We start from the raw sequence: 22,684 nt of genomic DNA on the forward strand, positions 1-22,684 counted from the left end.
ACAGTATTACCAGCCTTCAGTTAAGCGATTCTCAGTACAATTCATGCAGTGTTGCTCATAAAATGTGAAAAGCAGGTTACGTATAAAGAAAGCCAGTATTATTCTTATTTTACAAACTATGAGGAGGGACTGAGGCTAAGACTTATCCAAGGGTAACTGGCTATAGCAAAGTATGGTATCATCCCAAATCCACGAAACAGTGGACAACCAAAAATGCACATTATGCATATTGTAAGCTTTCGAAGCTCATCAGGTAAAGGTGTTAAAAATCATACAGGTTAAAGAAAGAAAGAAAGAAAGAAAGAAAGAAAGAAAGAAAGAAAAAATTGAGGTTGTTAGTCATAGCCCTGTATTTGGTCAAGATGTTGTAGTTGTTGTCCTCATATCCGATGGTATGGAAGGCTATTCATGTGACCCTCGTCCTTCTGGCCATATGGGTGCTGGGAGAATTAGTCCAAACTTTGATTAAACTTTATATTCTATTAGCAAGAGATAAACTTTAAATTCCATTAGCAAGAGAAAAAGCTTTGGATCTGAACTCAAAGGCAGTAGCTTTTCAAACAGTGCAAAGTTTACCAAATCATATCAACAAGATCTCAGGGGTTAACACCACCAATATAACCTTAATCCAAACTTATAGAGGTAAATTTGGAATTTAACGGCATTTAAAGTTTATTTCCTGGACTTTATCTTGCACGGCCAGAAAGAGGAGGTCAAGACTGTACAGCTAACTAAGGCTTTCTAGAAAAAGCATCTCATTTTTTGAAAGGGGAATCCTTGAAGAGCAAAAGCAGGAGATTTCTTTGAGCCCAGTTTGGACACATTATTGCTGGCATCTGAGGAAATGTTAGTTAGCTCTGACTGTATATGTGCTCATTTTCTTCTCCTGCAGCTAGAACGGAGCGGTCCACATGAATTAGCAGAGCCATTAAGAAATCTGTAAAAGAGAAAAAAGGAGCGCTCCTAAGGGAGCGCTTAAGCGTATTTGTTTGCACAGGGTCCGTGAAATCGCAAATTTCCCCGATACTTTTAGCTCTGCGGTGCTAAAAATGTATGGAGAAGAATTTTAGGGGGCAGAGAAATGAGACATTTTGGGAATGCACGTTTCCAAAAGTTAGAAAGCCCAAAGGCACAGTGCAGCATGAGTTGTCATGATGATTCGGTAGGATCTTAGTAAAAGGCTGATTTATTATAAGGGAAACGAAAGAAGTCGCTGCCCATCTAGCGGGGTAGTCCAGTCGAGGGATACTAAAAATGCACATCTGTCTTGAGGGGAGATGAAAGTATAATGCACAAATGCTGTATTTTTGTCTGGTTCATGTGCTTTGACCAATACAAAGTTGATCAAGAGGGGTGGCTTGGATGATATTCTGCCTTCAGCTCCTTGGATGACTGATGAGGAGATGCATTTTGGCCTGTAGTGCCTGAATGTTACTGGAGGACACATTAAATAAATCGTTGAATGGTGAGTCAATACTTAAAGAAATCTCATTGCTCCAGTAGGTCTGCCCTTGGTGGGTCTGTGAGTAGGATTTGGGTCATTGTGTTCCCTTGTCTTGTCAAGTTTGAATTCGCTTGGGGACACTTCCCGCAGCCATCAAGAGGATGAATCATTGCAAAACACAGACCAATCTTTGTTTCCCAAAGTATTTTTTTCCTGTCTCAACGTCCGCCCACGTACGGGAGGTGATGTGGATCAAATTCAGCTAAAGAGACATTGCATGCCTTTAGAAATCTTACCATTTTGTCATTATAAAATCCCATTTATATCCCGCCTTTTCTATAGCGTGCTCAAGGCAATGTATGTGGCTCTTCGGCCCAAGGTTGGAGAGTTCATTTTATGGCTTGGAAGGAGGGGAGCACTAGCACCTCAACCTGTCAAGTTGTGGTCCAGCACTAACCAATACAGAACCCCTAACATGAATCCTAGAATCATACAGTCGTAGAATTGGAAGAGACCCCAAGGGCCATCCAGTCCAACCCCATTCTGCCATGCCATAGGTAACCATGTCCTATGAAGAATGACTTAGGGAGCTGGGGATGTTTAGCCTGGAGAAGAGAAGGTTAAGAGGTGATATGATAGCCCTGTTTAAATACTTGAAGGGATGTCATATTGAGGAGGGAGCAAGCTTGTTTTCTGCTGCTCCAGAGAACAGGACCCAGAACAGTGGATGCAAGCTACAAGAAAAGAGATTTCAGCTAAACATTAGGAGAAACTTCTTGACAGTAAGGGTTGTTTGACAGTGGAACTGACTCCCTTGGAGTGTAATGGAGTCTCCTTCCTTGGATGTTTTTAAACAGAGCTGGATGGCCATCTGTTGGGGATGCTTTGATTGAGAGTTCCTGCATGGCAGGGGTTGGACTGGATGGCCCTTGCGGTCTCTTCCAACTCTATGATTCTATGATTCTGTGAAATCATATATTAATATTAAATAATTCTCAGACTGCTAGTTCAATGTACGGTAAAAATATTGCCATCCTTGCAGAACTAAAAGCAGGCATGGAGGTGGGTATCAAACCCTAGTCTCCATAGTCAAGGTCCAGCAATATACCACACTGGCCCTCCTGGATACTCTAGTTAGTTTTCCTTTTTTGCGATGATTTTATATGGTTCAGTGTATCATTTTAAAAACTGTGACCTTTTAAATATGTTTAACACAGTTGACCCTCCACATTTGCGGCTTTGACTTTTGCAGATTTTATTATAGGCAGATTTGATTAATATGTCCTGTCTAGGAATATCTAGGTCCTCCATCACAACTTTGCCAGAAGTTGACCATAGAGTTGTGCTGCAGAACCTAGAGAAAACACTCCTCTAGACATTTGTAGGTCCTCCAGCATGATTCTGTGATCAACCTCTGGCAGATGTTGGTCATAGAGTTGCACTGGAACACATGGAGAGAAGTGTCCTCTTAGGTAAAAAGAATAGTGTTTCTTTATTTGCGTTTTTTCCACATTCACGGGAGTCCTTCACCTCTAACCTCAGAACTGTATTATTACCATGAGCCCATCTGCACTGCAGAAATAATCCAGTTTGACACTACTTTAACTGCCATGGCTCAGTGCTATGGAATTATGGGAACTATAGCTTGTTGTGGCACCAGAGTACAGCTCATGAATAAATGTATAAAACAGTTAGTCTTAAAGGTACTGCCACTTTTCCTCTCCCTCCTCCTTTTTACACATGCAAGATTATGTGTCTATACTATATTGTCTCTACTGAATATCAGTGGTTCTACTTTCAGTGGTCTTTCCTAGTCCTTATGTTGAGATGCCAAAAACTGAAAATGCCCTAATAAAAATAATACTTTATATAATGTGCATTGGGAAGGGGGGGACACTTGCTTGTTCCTCTCTAATGTTTAGTACCCAACAATAGTGTCTGGATAGGTTTTGAGATGGTTTTAATTGTCATATTAAGCAGGACACAGTTGTCCTCTGCCAAAGCGCATCATTGGACCACCTGGCCCAATACTGGCTACAGCTCATTGGCTTCAGGTTGCAATTTTTCCTGTCATATGTGGCGACAACAGGAATTAGATGTGGTCCTTTCTGTGTTCAGAGAAGACACCACACCACACAGTCATTTGCCATTTCTCAGTGGAACTACACTGCTCTTGAAGGTGAGGAAGACAATACAGGTTTAGATCTATTTGTTGGTTACCTTCAGCAAAGGATCTGGTGCACAATTGTCTCACAGCAGGCTGGGCTTAGAGCAGAATGCATGTGGATACCATTAAAAATATGTATTTTTCTACAGGAAGTGGACAGATTTTGGAGATTATCACATGAACTTCCCTTCCAAAGCTGTTGCGGCTTTTTAAAACACCCGAAAACAGCAACGATTCTTATTGCATGACCATGCAAACGCGAATTGATAACAGGTTGGCTATGGATCTATCACACTACCATTCCATTTACTCAGTAGCTATCTGAGATCTATCAAGATCAATCGTCCCAGATCGGGTGGTGGGGAGAAGGAGAACATGGAAGTAGTTTGTCAGAAAGTAATCCAGCAACCTCTTCCCAGTTTTAGGCACACAGAGTGAGCTCTGCTCTCTTTCAGAAGCTTTATCTTCACCTCCATCCTTTTCTCCCCAGCCAGGCTAAGCTCTGGAGATTATCACATGGGGAAAAGGACAGGAGTGAAGTGGATTGCTCCCGTCCTTATCGTGTGACCGCGTGAAGGTTTTCAGAGGACCTTGCGCTTTTTCTGTCATTATTCCATCCTTATGCCATCCTTATCATACAATCATGCAAAATTATCAGACGACATCACGATTATCCCATCATTATCCTGTCAATGAAGTGGAACTGACCTGTTATTTTTCAATAACGGAAGTTTCCGTTAATGAAAAATGACAGGAGGGCGACTAAAATGGCGAAGGGCCTGGAAACCATGCCCTGTGAGGAACGACTTGGGGAGCTGGGTATGTTTGGCCTGGGAAAGAGACGGTTAAGAGGTGATATGATAGCCCTGTTTAAATATCTGAAGAGATGTCATATTGAGGAGGGAGCAAGCTTGTTTTCTGCTGCTCCAGAGAACAGGGCCCAGAACAATGGATTCAAACTGCAAGAAAAGAGATTCCATCTCAACATTAGGTGAAATATCCTTACAGTAAGGGCTGTTCGACAGTGGAACATATATCCTTGGAGAGTGATGGAATCTACTTCCTTGGAAGTCTTTAAACAGAGGCTGGATGGCCATCTGTCAATGGGGATGCTTTGATTGAGAGTTCCTGCATGGCAGAATTGGGTTGGACTGGATGGCCCTTGGGATCTCTTCCAACTCTGCGATTCTATGATTCTACTTCATTGACAGGCTAATGACTGGCTAAGCGGGATGTATGTGATCATCTTTCATGTGATCGCGCAATAAGGACGGCATAAGGATGGGAGTGATCCGGTTCGCTCCCATCCTTATCCTCTGTGTGATAATCTCCGCTGTGTGCCTGAAACCCTCTCCACCACCCGATCTGGAATGATTGCTCTCTATAGTTCTTCATGGAGCCTGAGCAGCTGGAGAATGGAAGCTCTGCACCCTTTCAGAAGTTTTATTTCCTTCCCACCCTATATTCTCCCCTGCCAGGCAGGCTAGCTTCTGTGTCCCTGAAACTGGAAAGGGTTGCTGGAATGCTTTCTCACAAACAGCTTAATAGCGGGAATGTCAGCTAGTAATGGGATTTCTCCATTCTTTGAAAGCTGCAGAAGAAGCATGGATTGGCTGTAGGATGCCTACTGCCCAGGTCTGAGGCAGTGTGGTAGGACCCTGCCATTACAGAGGGCATCCCGCTTCTATCCCAGTATTGAAAGTCCGTGCAACAATCTCCAGAGACAAGGTATAGGGTGCTTGTCACATTCTAATGCGTCTGAGGAAGTAGAATGAAGTCTACGAAAGCTCCTGCTGCTGATTTCTTTCAGTTAGCCTCAAAAGTGCTGCAAGATCTCACTACGTACCCATTCCACAGACTAACACGGCTATAGCTTTGAATTCTACCAGCTCGGTAGCATGTTTTACTAAATTAAATAAATGCCGGTCCTGCAGCCACAAGGTTGTGAGTTCAATCCCAGAGGGCTCCAAGGTTGACAAAGCCTTCCGTCCTTTTGTAGGTTGGTAAAATGAGGACCCAGCTTGTCGGGGGCAATTGGTTTGCAGATTGTAAAACACTTAAGAGCAGTGGTTCTCAACCTTCCTAATGCCACAACACTTTAATACAGTTCCTCATGTTGTGGTGAACCCCAACCACAAAATTGCGGTGTTTCAGTTCCCAAGACCATCGGAAATATGTGTTTTCCAATGGTCTTAGGCAACCCCTGTGAAAGGGTTGCTAGGCCCCCAAAGAGAACCTCTGGCTTAGAGAGTGCTGAGGCCACTGTCCAGTAGTATAGAAATGTACATGCTACTGATATTGCTATCTTGAAATTTAAAATTAGCAATGGTTTAAGGATCTCTGCATATCTCTTTCAGGATCTTAGCAGCCAGATTAACCTGTGACCTATCCAAACAAATCCATTCATCATCGGATCAGATCACTTTTCTCTTTCGGCCACGTTGGGACCTCAGTAACTGGCTCCCTTGTCAACATATTTTCAAAGCAATTTTCCTAAGCAACCATCATGAAAAGAAAAGAGCTGAACTTGCATGTTCATTAAAGGTTTAATCAGAAAAGTAAGATGCACTTTGCAGGAGGTCAGGTAAGAATAACGGTTTGCATCTTCAAGAAACCAAGTGGCACAAAGCCTAGCGAAACTAACCAGTAACAATCGAATATTGTCCTGGCAACTCCTAACTTTCATTGCCTTGCGACTGACCTCTTGTGAAACATTATCTACTTCACAAAAAATAAGCTTCAGGGCAAGATAGGATTGTCCATTAAGAATTTAATGCATGATATGGCCAGTTCATTTGTACTAGGAGGATATGGAAGTGTAGTGCAAATCATTTTTATCTTTGAACACGCTTGCACTCAATGGAGGTGCCGACAGTTAATTTTTACAAAACCCTTATTCTTTGCACAGATGTTCCAGATGTTCCAGATTGAGTAGGGACTCTATACATGAGCTGATGATTGTGAATATGGAATCAGTGGACTTGTTCAAATCTATGAAAGCTCCTGTCCCAACAGATACTATTCTTTCGGGTACCACCAGGATATTTGTTCCATTAACAGCAAATATGTGTGAACGTGACAAATATCACAGACATACTGTGCTCAATTTAGGTTCAAAACACATTGCAGAAATAATCCAGTTTGAGACTGCTTTAACTGCTTTGGCTCAATGCTAGGGAATTCTGGGAGCTGTAGTTTTGTGAGACATTTAACTTTATCTGTGTCAGAGAGCTCTGGTGCCACAATTAATTACAATTCCAAGGATTCCCTTGCACTGAGCCAGGGCAGTTAAAGCAGTCTCAAACCAGATTATTTCTGCAGTGCGTTTTGGACCATTGCAATAAAAATCCTAGTTACTTAGGACTTTGGTAGGCATGGAAAAGTTTGTGGGTCTTGTCCCGCAGATGGCACATATGCTGAAAACTCTTTTATTTTCTTGGTACATTTTCTTTTCTTGCAGGTAATGCTTTCTGCCATGACTTCCACAAACATTCAGCTAGATCTAACAGGAATTGTTTCTCAGATGCCCCAATGTACCTGATGGCGGTGAGCGTCTAAGGATGTATATTTCAGTTCATACGCACAGAAGAAAGGATACGTAGAAGGATGCACTGACCTTAGGCGAGAGGCCAGTTTTCAAAGTGCAGAGGTTTTTTAAAATTAATTTTAAAAGTAGGGAAATTAGCAGCGGTTATCCTTGGCCTCCTGCCCCAAGAGCTGTGCATCTGCCTTACCCACCCTGAAACCATGCTTTCCCAAGCATCAATGGCTTTCTTTGGAGGACAATGCTGCAGTGCTTTATCATGGCTATTGGAAAGAGGGGACACCCTCGTGTGCGGGTGTGCAAGGCGGGTGTGCATAAGCTCTAGGAAGACCCCTCGTTCTCCCCCTCTCTCGTTCTGGAATGGATCCAGCCCTTGCCCACCCCAAAAACCCACCCCATCCCTGCTTTGATTAAGATACAGTACGTGCAAAAAAAGGAAAGGGGGAAAAAAGACGACTAGTCCCAGTTTAACAGGGGTTCATAAGAAGGTATTGAGCCAAGCTGTGCTTAGGAGTGTCTCGGGTGTGGAGGGACGGGTTGACAGGAAAACAGGCGCAGGGGGTCACTGGGGTGAAGAGTGAGGAGGCAGGCTTGGCAACCATGGCTGCTCAAGAGCTGGGGTCCTTTTTCCGTTTCTGGAAGCGTCGGAATTTGCCCTGGATGGCAAGGGCGGCCTTCTCCGTCTCCGGCGCGTTCAGATCAATGTCTATTTCCTCCTCTTCTGCTTCCACCTTCTTGGTTGTTCCAGGTTTCTCTGTGGGGAGAAACAGCTTGGGTTGTCATTAAATACAGAAATGGGACTTGAACAGATTCCCACCCACCCTTCGTCCAGATTTGCACTAACATGTGCGATTCAAGGCCAAAAAGTTATTTTTATGAGTTATCTTAAATGCCACTACTGCAGCCACAACGTTGGAGATTATCACACGGGGGAAAGGATATCCTTTTCCTGTCCTTTCCCCATCCTTTCATCCGACTGCACAAAAGACTACCAGATGACGTTGCGGTAATGTGGTTATTATCCCATCAGTGAAGTGGAATTGTCTGCCATCACGCGAAAGGCTATTATACAACATCGCGCCTCTCCTGTCATTTTCCCAACTGCTGGAAATGCAGGAAAAATGTTGGATCTTGGTTCCATGCGTGGTGACGATGTTCCAGGATATAAATACTTATTGGAAGGAAATTCACGATGCAATGCAGCAAGTTTTCAAAATTAAATTTGAATTTAAACCAAATTTTTAAAATTACATTTGAATTTAAACAAGACATTTATTTATTAAATATGACAAGCAGAATCGACCCGGTGGGGGAGAGAAAATATTGGAGAGTTATGTTATACATGATCACAGCGGCTAGACTTTTAAAAGCCAGGAAATGGAAAGACCCCAAATACCGACAATAGAGGATTGGCTTCTTAAATTGTTAGAAATGAAAGAAATGGACAGATTGACGGCCTTTTCAAACCAGAAAGATTTGGAGCTTGTTAATAGAGAATGGTCACCCATAATAAATTATTGCAATAAAAAGTCCACAAGATTTAAGTTCAGTGCTACTCATTTTCTTTAGAAAGGGAGCGAGGATTCATACTGAAGATTAATTCGAATAAAACATGAATATTACTGTGGAATTTTAGATGTTTTATCTTTAAGGATACTTTGGAAGTGACAAGAGTTGATATCACAAAAGAGATTACTAAGAATGCATTGTTGTTTTATGTTTTATGTAAATGTATTATATACATAAGATTATTTAAAAAGAGAGACGAGAGTATCTAAAAGGTTTGCATTGAGTAGGTCAATTTTATTGCATTTATGGAATGCCGAATTGTATCCTTTCTGATATCGTACAATTTTTCGCTATGGCTTGTTTGTACTGATGAGTCCATGGACTGTAATAATCAATACTGTACTTTTACTTGAGATTTCCTAATGCTGACTCTCATATGTGGGTGTAAGAGCCATCCGGAGACTGAGAAGCCTCCTGTATGCTTCCTTCCCAAACAAAAGGGTTATAAAACACCCTGTTAATTTGTTTTAATTAGAAAATATGTTAGGCATCTTTCAACAAAAAAAAGCAAATCAATATAAAACACAAAGTTTCCCACAGGCAATATGTCAAACTACATACATGTAAACTATATATAAATATAATAAGCAGATGGTAAATGCATATTGTGCAAGACAACGGCCACGATTTCTTTGCAAACTCACACAGAAACCGTCCCCTCGAAATTCCTTCCAAAATGTTACTTTGCGTTTTTTTAATTGTAATTTTTAATTGTTTGATGTTTTATTTATACTGTTGGAATCCGCTTTGATTCCTTTGTGAAAATGCGGAATACAAATAAATATCATTATTATTGTTGTTATTATTGTTATTATTATGTATTCCAACCACATCTGCCTTGGAAATTCTCCTCTGCACACCTCAAGTTAGCAACGTTAACATCCGAATGTGGCCATTTTTTCTGCGCAACAACAACCTTGCAGGCATCCTTCAATGTCTGCGCCAAAATACAATATTCAGTGTAAGGAAACCACTGGGTTTCCCCGAGTAGATGCTGTGAAGATCTTGCTTATATAAAAATATGTATATGTTTATATAAATATGTGGGTATGTTTGCACCAGGACACAAAATGCAACATTAGAAAACCACTGGGTTTCCCCAAGTAGATGCTGTGAAGATCCTGCTTACATAAAATATATATATAAATATCTGGGTATATATGTGTGGCTATTTATTTATATATGTGTACATATACGAGAGCCTGCATGGTGTAGTGGTCTGAGCATTGGACTATGACTCTGGAGACCTGGGATCAAATCCTGGCTCGGTCATGAAAAGTTATGGGTGAAGGTTATAGTATTTAGTGAGGGCCTAGGTCTCCTTAAACATCTCTCACAAGATAATTATATTAATTCCTGGTTCAAGTGCCCAGCAAAGAAAGCTGCATCTATTAGCTTCTCCTCATCTCTTCTTTCACATCTCGGCGCAGATATTGTGTCTAAACTGCGTTCATGTTTTTATGTCTCTTGCTTCCCCCAGTATGATGCACATACATTATGAGGGCCCTTTCCACATTGAACCTGTCTCTAGGCAAGTATTGCCATTTTTTCCTCTAAGGGAAGGCGCAATGTATATTCCAGAGAGCTACTTCATGGCAGATCTGCTGATGTTCCTTACGCCGAAAGAAGATACCCATGTAATAATTTGGAAGTAGAGTCTCTGATGCATATTTTATTGCACTGCAGTCTTTACAATCAGTTTCGACAAGCCAAAATCTAATCCTTATTAAGGGAGACAAATGGAAGATCAGACCTTTTTAATGTAAAATTCTTGCTGGAGGATATAATGCCCAAATATCAGTCTTGTAGTTGCCAAATTTCTCTCTGAGGCAGCTAGGATTAGGACCTGTATAAAGGGACAGTTAAGAGTGGAGCAACTTCCACGATTCTTGTATTCGTCTGTGGGATTTTATTTTGGCAAATTTGATGACATGTGTATTTTGACTGAATGCTTAAATTTTGGGTCTATGGGCCATAATACATTATGGCTGACTGTCATGTAAACCCACTGGGTGACCTTGGGCAAGCTGCACTCTCTCAGCCTCAGAGGGTTGCAATGACAAACCCCCGCTGAAGAAACGTGCCCAAAAAAACCCATGATAGGTTCACCTTTGGGTTGCCATAAGTCGCAACTGACGTGAAGGCACACAACAACAACAACAGCAGCAGCAAGGACATCACAGACGATGTGTAACCTAGCAACCAGAAGCAGAGAGAGAGATGCCTGTAATGATGCTGCCATTACAGAAAGCATCACAACCTCTGGGTTGCCTAGCAACTATTAACAGATGGTATCAGAGCATTCGGTCCATATATATTTCCCTTTGCTAGCCTTCTCTTCCCAGAATCCAAAAACCATCTCAAAAAGAGAGAGTCTTATAGATTATTGGAAGAAATGCAGAATATAAAATAGTAAAATCTTACAAATTATTAGAAGAGAGGTGCAGAATCAAAAATAGCAAAATCTTCCAGATCATTAAAAGAGAGATGTGGAATCTAAAATAGTGTAATCTTCTAGATTATTGGAAGTGATGCAGAAACTAAAATAGTGTATCCGTCCCGATTACTGGAATCTAAAATAGTGTCATCTTCCAATATCTTCGCAATATCTGAGCCGAGATGTGAAAGAATTGATGAGGAAAAGCCAATAGATGCAGCTTTCTTTGCTGGGCATTTGGGCCAGGAATTAATATAATTATCTTGTGCCAGATGTTTAAGGAGAACTAGGCCCTCACCAAACACTATAACCTTCACTCTCATGCTCTGTGGACCCTATCCTAGAGAAGCAACAGAGAGCGTTTCCAAATAGATGACACATTCCATTACCACTAAAAAAAGATTGCACCTGTAATTCACCTTCCCCTCCATTCTAATTTATTCTTATGGAAAGTTTTTTTTAAAAAACCTGGATGGTTTGCAAACACACAAAACTCCCGATGCTAGGAACATTTACTATGTGTGGCAAGGTAAAATGGGAACACCTAGAATATATGGAGACGCCCTGCACTTCTGTAGGGATCGGCACTAAATGCCCAGTTAGACTAATTAGGTTCTCTCTAGACATAAAATGCAGAGGGCCCTTGGTATCCACTGGGTTTTGATTCGGGGACCCCCCATGGATACCAGTTGCTCAAGTCCCGTTAAATACAATGGCACAGTAAAATGGTGCCTCTTCTGGGCACCACAACTCAAAAAGGATTTTGAGAAGCTGGGGCGTGTCCAGAGGTGAGCAACCAAAATGGTGAAGGGTCTAGAAACCATGACTTATGAGTAGAGACTTAGGGAGCTGGGGATATTTAGCCTGGAGAAGAGAAGGTTAAGAGGGGATATGATGGCTCTGTTTAAATATTTGAAGGGTTGTCACTGAGGATGGAGTAAGCTTTTCTGCTGCTCCAAAGAACAGGACATGGAGCAATGGATTCAAACTAGATTCCACCTCAACATTAAGGAGGAACTTCCCAACAGTAAGGGCTTTTCAATAGAGGAACACACTTCCTTGGAGTGTGGTGGAGTCTTCTTCTTTGGAGGTTTTTAAACAGAGGTGGATGGCTATCTGCTTTGATTGTGTTTTCTTGCATGGCAGGGAGCTGGATTGGATGGCCCTTGGGGTCTCTTCCAACTCTGTGATTCTATGATTCTATGATATAAAATGGCAAAATCAATGTTTGCCTTTTTTGGAATGTATATATTTTAAAAATATTTTAAAACTGTGGCTGCTTCAATCCGTGGATGAAAAAATCCACGGATACGGAGGGCTGATTCTAGTAACAATGGAGAGGTAGAGGATTACTTCCTTTCCTTCAGCTGAGCATCTGACATGCCCATTCTGGAGGAAGGAGCAGGCATGCCCACCAAAGAGCATCTTTTGGCAGCTGCACAATACCTTCTCCAAATCATTCTGCCAATCATGCCCTGCTCCCTCTGTCTGCTTTCTCATTACTGCACATTGCCCAAGTGGCATTGAGTGCCCCAAGTTGGACCTTGTCAACTTGTGTTTCTATCATGAATGCCATGGCAAGCTCCCCATTAAAGATGGGGTGTCAGAATCCAAGCAACTCACCCATCAGCTGGCAGGATTCAGCGAGGCACAGCCCAACATGCCATGTCTGAGAGATGGTACAAAACCATGGACATCATGTGCTGTGAAACTCACCCCACAGGTCTCTGGCAAGCAATAGGTCAGGTTGGTCCTGCAGCAGAGCTCAGAGTCCCATGCCTTGTGCGCCAAATCCTCCTCTCCAGATATATTGGGAATACAACCCAAGCTTGGCAGGTTTCCCAGAAGCCCCAGAGGGCAGAGGCAACAACTTTTCCATGCCCTGATTGCAACCTCCAGCCAAGATGACCAATGGGGGATGATGGCACACATAGTCCAAATACATCTGGAGGGCAACATTTTGGCTGAAGGCTGCCATTTAAAGGCAGAAATTAATTGGCTTATGTGGATATTTTGTTTTCTCTCCGGTGCCACTTGAGTTGGCAGAGAAGTTGACAGCCCCAAGAGGGAGCATGCCAGCTGTCTTGCACTCACCTTTCTCCTCTTGGCCAGAGATCTCACGGGGTGATGTTGTTTCGTTTGAACTGAGCTGCAGAGAGGAAGGTTGGAGAAGGGAAGGAGAGAAAAAAGGGACTCATTAAAAACATGCAAACTTGTTGGACTCACAATTTCATTTGACTCCAGGCTCCCGTCAGTCAGATGTTCCCGCATGCCGTGTCTGCGCATCAATGTCACACAGGGGAGAAGCTTTCAAAACAGCTGCCAGGGGAGGAAAGGATTTCTATATAGGGTGGGTGTTCCATGTACAGTGTTGGGAAAGCACCAGTCTCTTTACGTCGACTTTGATCTTTATAAAAACCTAACTTCTTTACCCCATGTAACTCTATCCATGGTGCTGCTTTCAGAAAAACAACCAAAAAGGACAACTAAAGCTCTTAAAGCTCCACCAAATGTATCTGAGGAAGTAGACTAAAGTCTACAAAAGCTCACACTGCCAATTTCTTTCTTTCAGTGAATCTCAAAGGTGATACAAGATCTCTCTGTGTACTGATTTACAGACTAACAGGGCTATATCTTTGCATTTAAAGCTCTTAAGGTTTTGAAATAAATTCACTGTGGACCGGTACATACACCCCCGTTCAGGCCAGGCTGGTGGCTTCCGGTTTGCCTGTGAAGGGACACCGCAGTAGCCAAACTGCGTGGCCTCCCTCCGTCCCAAAAAGAACCTAGAAAAACTGGGTTCTTCTTGAGATGCCGCACGCACGTTACGAGTGTGCCATTGGCGCACTTGTGACATAAGTGATGCGCAGCAACGTCTATACACTGCATGTTGCTTATGTCAAGATGACAGCCCTCATGTGGACGGAAGGCCGGCATGATGGCGGTGGTTGCATGTTCTAGGATTCCGGAGCATGTGGTTGCTCCAGAACCCTAGAACTGGTGCAAGCATGCTGCTTCTTGTCCATCTGTCTCGGACCTGTGAGCACAAAAAACAAAGTATTTATAACTTAAAGGAAAACATGAGACAGTCAGGATGATAGTGGCAGAATTATTAATACAATGGATCCTTCACATTCGCTGGGGTTAGGGGCAGAGGACCCCCCCCCCCCCCGTGAATGTGGAAAAACTACAAATAAAAGACCCCACAATGTTGTTAACCAGTGAGAACACCTTTTGCAAAGTCCTCCAGTGCTACTCTATGGTCAACATCTGCCAGAAGTTGACCATATACTCATGCTAAAGGAACTACAAAGGCCTAGAGAAATGTTTTCTCTGGCAATCTCTAAGTCTATGGTCAGCTTTTGGCAGAGTTGCGCTGGAGGACCTAGAGCAGGGGTAGGCAACCTGCGGCCCGCGGGCCGGATGCGGCCCGGCGAGGCCTTGGGACCGGCCCCAGCCCAGTCCTGCCGCCAATTGCCGCCGGGGCCTTTGGAGGGCAATTATCTATAGAAGCCTCAGAAACATGCATTTATATTAACATTTTTAAAAAAATCAGCAAATTTTTTCGCGTGTCCTCCATTTTTTTTAAAAAAAGTGTCTTCCATTTGAAAATTTTGTCCTAAATTATCCTAGTTTATTTATATATTTCATTTTTTAAAAAATTATTTAATTATTTATTTTTTGGCTTCGGCCCCCCAGTTGTCTGAAGGACAGCAACCCGGCCCCCGGCTCAAAAAGATTGCCTACCCCTGACCTAGAGGTTCTTTAAGAGACTATATTAATCAAATCCACAAATATTCAAATCTGCAAAAGTCAAAACTGGAAATATGGAGGTCTGACAGTAGTGGGAAACATGCAACATTTTCCATGCTCTCTCAGACCCAACCTGTGCATTACATCCAGATTTATATAATAGAATCATAGCATTGGATGGGATCTCTGGCCATTTAACCCATCCTTCTGTTGATATAAGAAATGGTTATTATGAGGCCATACAGACAGGCCAAAATAAAGCTGCTTCAGGTTACTTTGGAGGTATCCTGTATAAATGACACATGCATCTTAAGAGGCTAGAAGCCGCGCCAAAGCCATGCTCTAGTCCTTAGGACTGGAGCATGGCTTTGGGACGGCTTCTGGATTCTTAGGACGTATGCGTCATTTAAACAGCATACCTCCAAAGTGATCCAAAGCAGCTTTAGTTGCCTGTCTGTACGGGGCCTATATCATCCTTGACTGATGGGCTTTCAGGTTCTCCTTAAATTAGGCATCAAAGTGTCACAAGTCGCTCTGATGCTTTTTCTCTTCAAGAAAGGGATCTTGTCCACTGTCCTTGCATCTGTGCACAGAAACAGGCCAGATAGAATTAGGCTAGAATTAATCTCACAATTAATATATATACTCATGTTTAAATATAGAGATTTTAGTCCAAAATTGACCCCAAAAGCCTGAGCTGACCTATCCACTGCTCAGGGTAAGTACTCTACTTTAACTCTTATTTAAAAGGAACCATATCCCAGTGAAAAGCATGAGTATAATCTGCCCTGGAAGCACTGACTCCCCTCTGTTCTCTCATCCATTCAGCCATTAGTGTGAGCATGAACAGTTATGCCTTCTGGGATGTTGTAAATTCTTTGGCATTGTTTTCCTTTTTGCTTCATCTTTTAGATCTTTTGTTACATGCATCTATGTTTTAACCTCAACTTACTCATGGACCATATGAAAATCTAATCATTTTGGCCCCAAAACCTGTCCTCGGCTTCTATGTGTGGTCAACTTATAGTCAAGTACATATGCTATATCCAATATTTTAAAAACAGACATAGCCAGAACTGCTCAAAAGGCATTTGGATGCATTGACTGGGGTCTCGGATTTGACTTCAAAACAGTCCAAAGGGCTTTATTTTGGGAGGGTTTGGGATACAACGATGATAAGTTATTATATTTCACTGATGCTTTCATTGTTAGCTGCTTCGATCTGTTAGGAGAAGCTGGGTAAAAATTAATAATAATAATGATGATGATGATGATGATGATGATGATAATTAATTTATTTGCAAGCCAGGATATGTTTAAAATTTGTTATAACAAGCCATATCTTTGTACCGGGACTGAACAATGCTGAAGACGTGAAACCTGATTTAAGCAATGGTTTCAAGTAGATCAACATTCAGTTATTTTGACTGACTTGGTATCAGTCAATGTACTCTGATGGGAACGCATTTAAATCTGTTTCTGTGGGAATGACGGCAGAAAGAAAGTTGGGGTGCAATTGGAAACCAGTGACAGGAATAGCGGGGAGTTGTGCTCCTTTTCTCTGACCTCTTTCTCTTGTTCCCCTCACCCCCAGCATCAGACGTGAATCTTAAGATCCATCAGACGTTTGCCTAAAAGTGTAATTCGGCAGCCAGTCTCTCGTTCAGGCTTTGCAACACCAACATCCATCTCATTAAAAAAAATCAGGCAATGAAGTGAACTCATGCAAAAAAAGAAAAAGAAAAAGAGAGAGAGTATTTCTTAATGCAATGTGTAATTATGTAACATATGGAATTCACTGACAGATGCACTTATATAGCTTTTAAAAAAAGAGAGAGGCAGGTGAGCAACAGAATGTTCTGCACTCCTAGATCCTTTCCCACTCAGCCCCAGAAAACCTTATGATAAAGTTGCCTTAGGATCATCATCATCATCATCATCATCATCATCATCAGGGCTGTATAAACAGCCTGTAAGGGGCAGCTCTATGCCGCCCCTCAAAGCGGCAACCGCACACCATGCTTCCAACCCGGTACAAAAAGGAGCTGTGAAACATGGCTCCTATCTGCACCGCTATAGGGGTGCCATAAGTGCCGCAGCTTGGCCTTATGATGTCCCTTGGGCGCTGCACATGAACGAATGACATCATCATGGCATGCGCTGTCTGGTCCAGTGCACGCCAAGATGGCACCTGGGTGCTGGCACAAGGACTTAGAGCGTGTAAACACTCAGCCCTCGCTGAACCCTAGTTCGGGTCCAGGCCAACATAAAGTGCCGGTGTGTACACCCCTCATTATGTTTGTTTATATCTCACCTTCCTCCCAGTACAGGGACTCAAGGCAGCTTACAAAGCCCGGGATTCCACCCCATGTAGCCATGACCATTAAAACGGTGTCAAACTGCTTTACTCCAGCAGTGTGGATACATCCTAAGCCTGAGGACAAGGAACTGTCAAAATTGTAAACTGCACTAAAAGACACTTTCTGTTTGACCTTTTGCAGAATCACACAGCTGGCTAGGGACCGTTGTCCAAGAAGTAATCTTCCCAAACTATGGATTAGTCTTTCTCTCTAAATGGAACATCCATATTTAGAAACAACACATCTCGAAATGCAGCAGATGCTGGAGATCTCTTGCCATGGCAGCCCTCTTTCCTAGAGATGTCCTCACCGCAAAGGAGGGCCAGGCACTGCAAAATGCAGGACGTGCGAGAAAAATGGAGGGTGTGACCAAATAAAAGCTAAACGCATTCATCTAAGTACAAATGTATGCGACGCAGTCATGCTCAAAATGGAGGACATTCTGAAATTCCTCCTGGACACAGGTTTGAAATGTAGGACCTATACTGGGAAAGCAGGACAATCTGGTCACCATGCATCTTTCTTTTTTCTTGTGAGCTTGGGGCTTTATTATTATTATTATTATCAACATTTATTTATAGAGCACTGTAAAATTTGCACAGCACTTTATATAGTAGGAATCAAAATAGAATAAAAATACAGTCGCCTCTCTGTTCTTGTGAACTCGAGATCCATGGTCTTGAATATTCTGTTAATGTGAGGCTGCAATGCCTGAGAGCTCTGCTCATCACTAGGTGCCTCCCTTTGACCTGCAAGTAGATGTTGCATACAAACCAAAATGCACTGGATAAATTTATTGATTCTTAATTTTTTTATGATATAAATTGTCTTGAATATTCACAGAGGGGCAACCTCCATTAATTTCAATGGGTTGTGCTCCGTGGGCACGTTCCCCATTCACGCCTATGGGGCTTGAATATTGGCACGTTTCTGCTTTGCTGGAGGGGAGGGGCCCCCGGAATGGATCCCCTGAGAAAATGGAGGGCCAACTGTAACAACAATAGAATCATAGAGTTGGAAGAGACCGCAAGGGCCATCCAGTCCAACTGCCTGCCATGCAGCAACTCTCAATCTGACATCTCTGATAGATGGCCATCCAGCCTCCGTTTAAAGGCCTCCAAGGAAAGAGACCCCATCACATGTGGAGGGAGTGTGTTCCGTTGTTGAACAGCCCTTACTGTCAGGAAGTTCCTCCTAATGTTGAGTGAAATCTCTTTTCCTGTAGCTTGCATCCATTGCTCCAGGTCCTAGACTCTTGAGCAGCAGAAAACAAACTTGCTCCCTCCTCAATATGACATCCCTTCACATATTTAAACAGGGCTATCATGTCACCTCTTAACCATCTCTTCCCTGGGCTAAACATACCCAGCTCCCTAAGGCGTTCCTCATAAGGCATGGTGTCCAGACCCTTCACCATTTTGGTCTCCCTCCTTTGGACACGCTCCAGTTTGTCAACATCCTTTTGGTGTCCAGAACTGGACAGATAATGAAAAATAGATAATGAAAAACCTGCCACACGGGTTTAGCATACATTCTAAAACATCACTCTCTAAAATAATACATCACAGTGATGTTTACAGTGAACACATAAGCTTTACAGATGAGGATGGCTATTGGTTTAGAAAGGGAGGCAGAAAGGCCTCCATCTATCCATTATTGGAAGCAAAATGTTATGTCTGGTTATCAAGTGAAGTAATTCTCACATCGCTAGTGGTTTTTCCCCATACGTAAGTAGGCCAAACCCCAGTCTACTTGACAGCATCTTACCAAGAGCCTTATGCAATGAAAAAAATACTGAAATACAAAAGATGGAGCATGATCTCTTCTCTAGATCAGGGAAGTGGGAGTCCCAAAGGAAAATGACAATAAAACCAGGGAGCAGGAGGTTGCGTTGTAGGAGAGAAAGGAGAGGAAAACCACTTTTGACACATATTGGCAAATAGCTTGCTTGACTGGGACAGACCATTACAAGGAGAAGGGTCATATTGATGCTGTTTCTAAGAAAGTGATGCTATTTCTAATGAGCTCATCTGCAATAACTTGATTTTTTCTCTCTCTCAAAGGGAGGCCTCTATATTCCATCAGCAAATAAAGTGTTCAGTGCCAAAACTGTGGCCCAATTATTATATGCTTCCAGTATCTAGATAGTGGGGTTTATTGCCTGAACTGGATAAACAACAAGCAAAGTTCTTGAGGTCATTGTTTCAATTTCCCAATTGCTTTCCAAATTGTGCATTATCGCTCAAAATAGGGGAACGTCCCTTATCTAGTGGAGCTTGGCGGCTTGACCTCAAGTTATGGATGAAGCTTATAGTAACTGGTGAGGGCTCAGGTCTCCTAAAACATCTGGCACAAGATATTTTCGTTAGTTGCGGATCCAAGTGCAAAGCAAAGAATGCTGCGTCTATTGGCCTCTCCTCATCTCTTCTTTCACATCTGGGCTCAGATATCACGCCAAAGTCTGTTAAATTAAGGCTACTGGAGATAGCTTTCTGTGAACTGTGTTCGTGTTCTTATATTTCTTGTTCTTTGCAGATCTGCCATGATGTAGTTCTATGGAATATACATAGTACCTTGCCTTAGCGAAAAAATGGCAATACTAGAGAAAGGGTCACCAAATAACTGTCCGTATAGAAAAGGCTATCATAATGGCTGCGCATTGTACTGGGGGGGGGGGGGTACGATGCGCAACCATTATGAGAGCCTTTTCCATATGGCCAGTTATTTGGTGAGCCTGTCTCTAGGCAAGTATTGCTGTTTTTTTTGCTAATGCAAAATGTATATAATGTATATTCCATAGAACTACTTCGTGGTGGATTTGCCAATGTTCCTTAAGATGCCCATGTAATAACTTGGAAGCAGAGTCTATGCAACGTATTTTACTGCACTATAGTCTTTACAACCAGATCCAACAAGAATCTATCCATTATTAAGTAAGATGAATGGAAGATCAGATATCTTTAATGTAAAATTCTTGTTGGAAGAGAAATGCCCAAATGTCAATCTTGTAGTTGCCAAATTTCTCTCTGAGGCAGCTAGGACCAGACCCCACAATGTATAAAGGGACAGTTAGTGTTAGAATTAGAGTTTGAATTTTAGGGCCCAAACAGACAGGCCAAAACAAAGCTGCTTCGGGTCACTTTGGAGGCCTGCTGTTTAAATGACACACACATCTGAAGAGGCCAGAAGCTGCGCCAAAACTGCACTCTAGTTCTTAGGAATGGAGCATGGCTTTGGCACAGCTTCCAGACTCTTAGGACGCATGCATCATTTAAACAGCATACCTCCAAAGTGACCCGAAGCAGCTTTATTTTGGCCTGTCTGTTCAGGCCCATAGTTATATTTAGCAACTTCTTTCTTCTTGTCTTATTGTGGGGAATTTTATTGTGGAGAATTTTGGGAACTTTTACATCTTGACTAAATGCCTAATCTATGGGTCTATGGACTGTAATGAAATTATGACTCACTAAGAGAGAAGGGCGCTAGAAGATAAGAGGTATACTCTGGTGTTCTTGTGGAAAGTAAATAATGTGTATGAAGCAGTGTTATTATAAGAAAGGCATAAGGAATGCAATATTTATCAACATGTATCAATATTTATCCTACATATAGAATGAGAAGGTGCACATGCATTAAATTTCATGTGACAGAAAACAGTGGTCCCTCCATATTTGCTGGAGTTGGGGTGAAGGACCCATGAATGTGGAAAAACCTGCAAATAAAAACAACTTCAGCGGACCTTTTGTATACATGGGAAATTATAAAAAAGGTGCAGGGAAGCCGGTCAGTGGCTAAAGAAGCTGGTAAGCAGGCTGGACCGGGGATTTTGGGGCCAGGAAAGGCCAGTGACAGGATGGGACAGGCTGCCAGTGAAAACCAGGGCGGATTCGAATCCGATTCAAATTTGCCTGGTTCCCACTTGGGCTGAATCGAGTTATTTGAAAATAAATTGATTCAGCCCAAAAAACACTGCAAAAACCCACAGGTTAAATGGGCAAAAAAGGGCAGAAAGCATGCCCCCCTCCTTTCTGAGTCGATTTCTAAGATTGGATTTAGTGGGAATCATGCCCCTTTAACCCGGATCCCGATACCGATTTGAACGTAGTGAGAACAAGGCCTTATCCCACGGTGTTTTCCCCCCTCCAATGCTCCCGAATAGGAGAAGGGACTGGGGACGGGGAGAAAGTAAAGAAGAGCCAGCAAACAGTATAGCTAGATAGATAGATTTCTGTGCATGGGCTGTCTGTTGCAGTTGTGAGTGCGCGCTTGTGCGGAGGCGGGGAAGGGACATTGCAGCATTGCAGCATCTGTTTCTTTATTATATCCTAGTGGGTGATTAAACTCTAAAGCAGCAATTAAGCTCCTGCGATGCAAACCTCAGCAGTCCTGAGCCCAGTGGGAGGCAAGGGGAGCCTGCAGAGAGGGGAACAGTTAGCAAATGGGAGGCCAAGAACTGGCAAGAACCTGACATTTTGCAGGGCCCTGTGCAGCAACATCGGATGCTGAGGACACCTGAAATATATCCCACTGCACAGGTGAGCCTTGCAAATAGCATTCACCCAAGTTACTCCTCTTTCCTGCTCCTCAGCACAGTCAGTCCTCCAGATCCACAGACTCTTTATCCACGGATTAAAGCTTAGAAAATATTTTTAAAAGACTGTATATACTCATGTATGAATCTAAAAAATTAGATTAAAAAATTGACCCCCAAAAACCTGAGTCCACTTATCCATGGGTCAATGTACTGTATATACTCATGTATAAGTCTAGAAATTTAGGTTAAAAATTGACCCAAAAAACCTGAGTCAACTTATCCATGGGCCAATGTAAGTACTGTATTTTAAATAAAAGAAGGACCCATCCCCTGATGAAAAGCAAGAGTATAATCTGTCTTGGAAGCACTGGTCCTCTCTACTCTCTCATCCAGCCAACCTGAAGTGTAAGCACAAAGAGCTATGTCTGCTGCAATTCTGTAAGTTCTTGACAATGTTTTGCTTTGCTTCATCCTTTAGATCCTTTGCTATATGTCCCTAAGTTTTACACTCAACTTTTCCATGGATCATATCAAAATCCATGATTTCAGCCCCAAAATTTGCCCTCAATTTATACATGAGATCGACTTATAGTTGAGTATATATGGTAAGTACTGTATTTTAATGCATATATATATATATATATATATATATAGTGAAAGACAAGAGTTTAATCTGCCTTGAAAGCACTGACCCCCTTTTCTCTCATCCATCCAGACTTTAGTATGTGCACAAATAGTTATGTCCGCTGGAATCTTGTAAGTTGTTTGGCATTGTTTTCCTTTGCTCCGTCCTTTACATCCTTCATTACATACTCCTAGGTTTTACCGACTTATCCACGGGACATATCAAAAATCATAATCTTGGCCCAAAATGTG

General features: G+C 42.4%; 1 protein-coding gene across 1 annotated transcript in view; it reads right to left on the minus strand.

Annotated features, from left to right (window-relative positions):
• Positions 1-6,361: 6,361 nt before the first annotated feature.
• PCP4L1 (Purkinje cell protein 4 like 1) overlaps positions 6,362-22,684 on the minus strand; it is a 51,153-nt gene continuing 34,830 nt past the window's right edge. The window contains exons 2-3 of the mRNA XM_089483556.1: positions 13,256-13,310; positions 6,362-7,909 (exon numbers count right to left, since the gene is read on the minus strand). Coding sequence (XP_089339682.1) covers positions 7,764-7,909; positions 13,256-13,310 — 201 coding nt within the window. The 3' untranslated portion in view covers positions 6,362-7,763. The remainder of the gene's footprint in view (positions 7,910-13,255; positions 13,311-22,684) is intronic.

This window comes from Sceloporus occidentalis, unplaced genomic scaffold (genome assembly GCF_023333645.1).
Source record: "Sceloporus occidentalis isolate IW3139 unplaced genomic scaffold, rSceOcc1.0.p SCAF_20, whole genome shotgun sequence".
NCBI classification, from domain to species: Eukaryota; Metazoa; Chordata; class Lepidosauria; order Squamata; family Phrynosomatidae; genus Sceloporus; species Sceloporus occidentalis.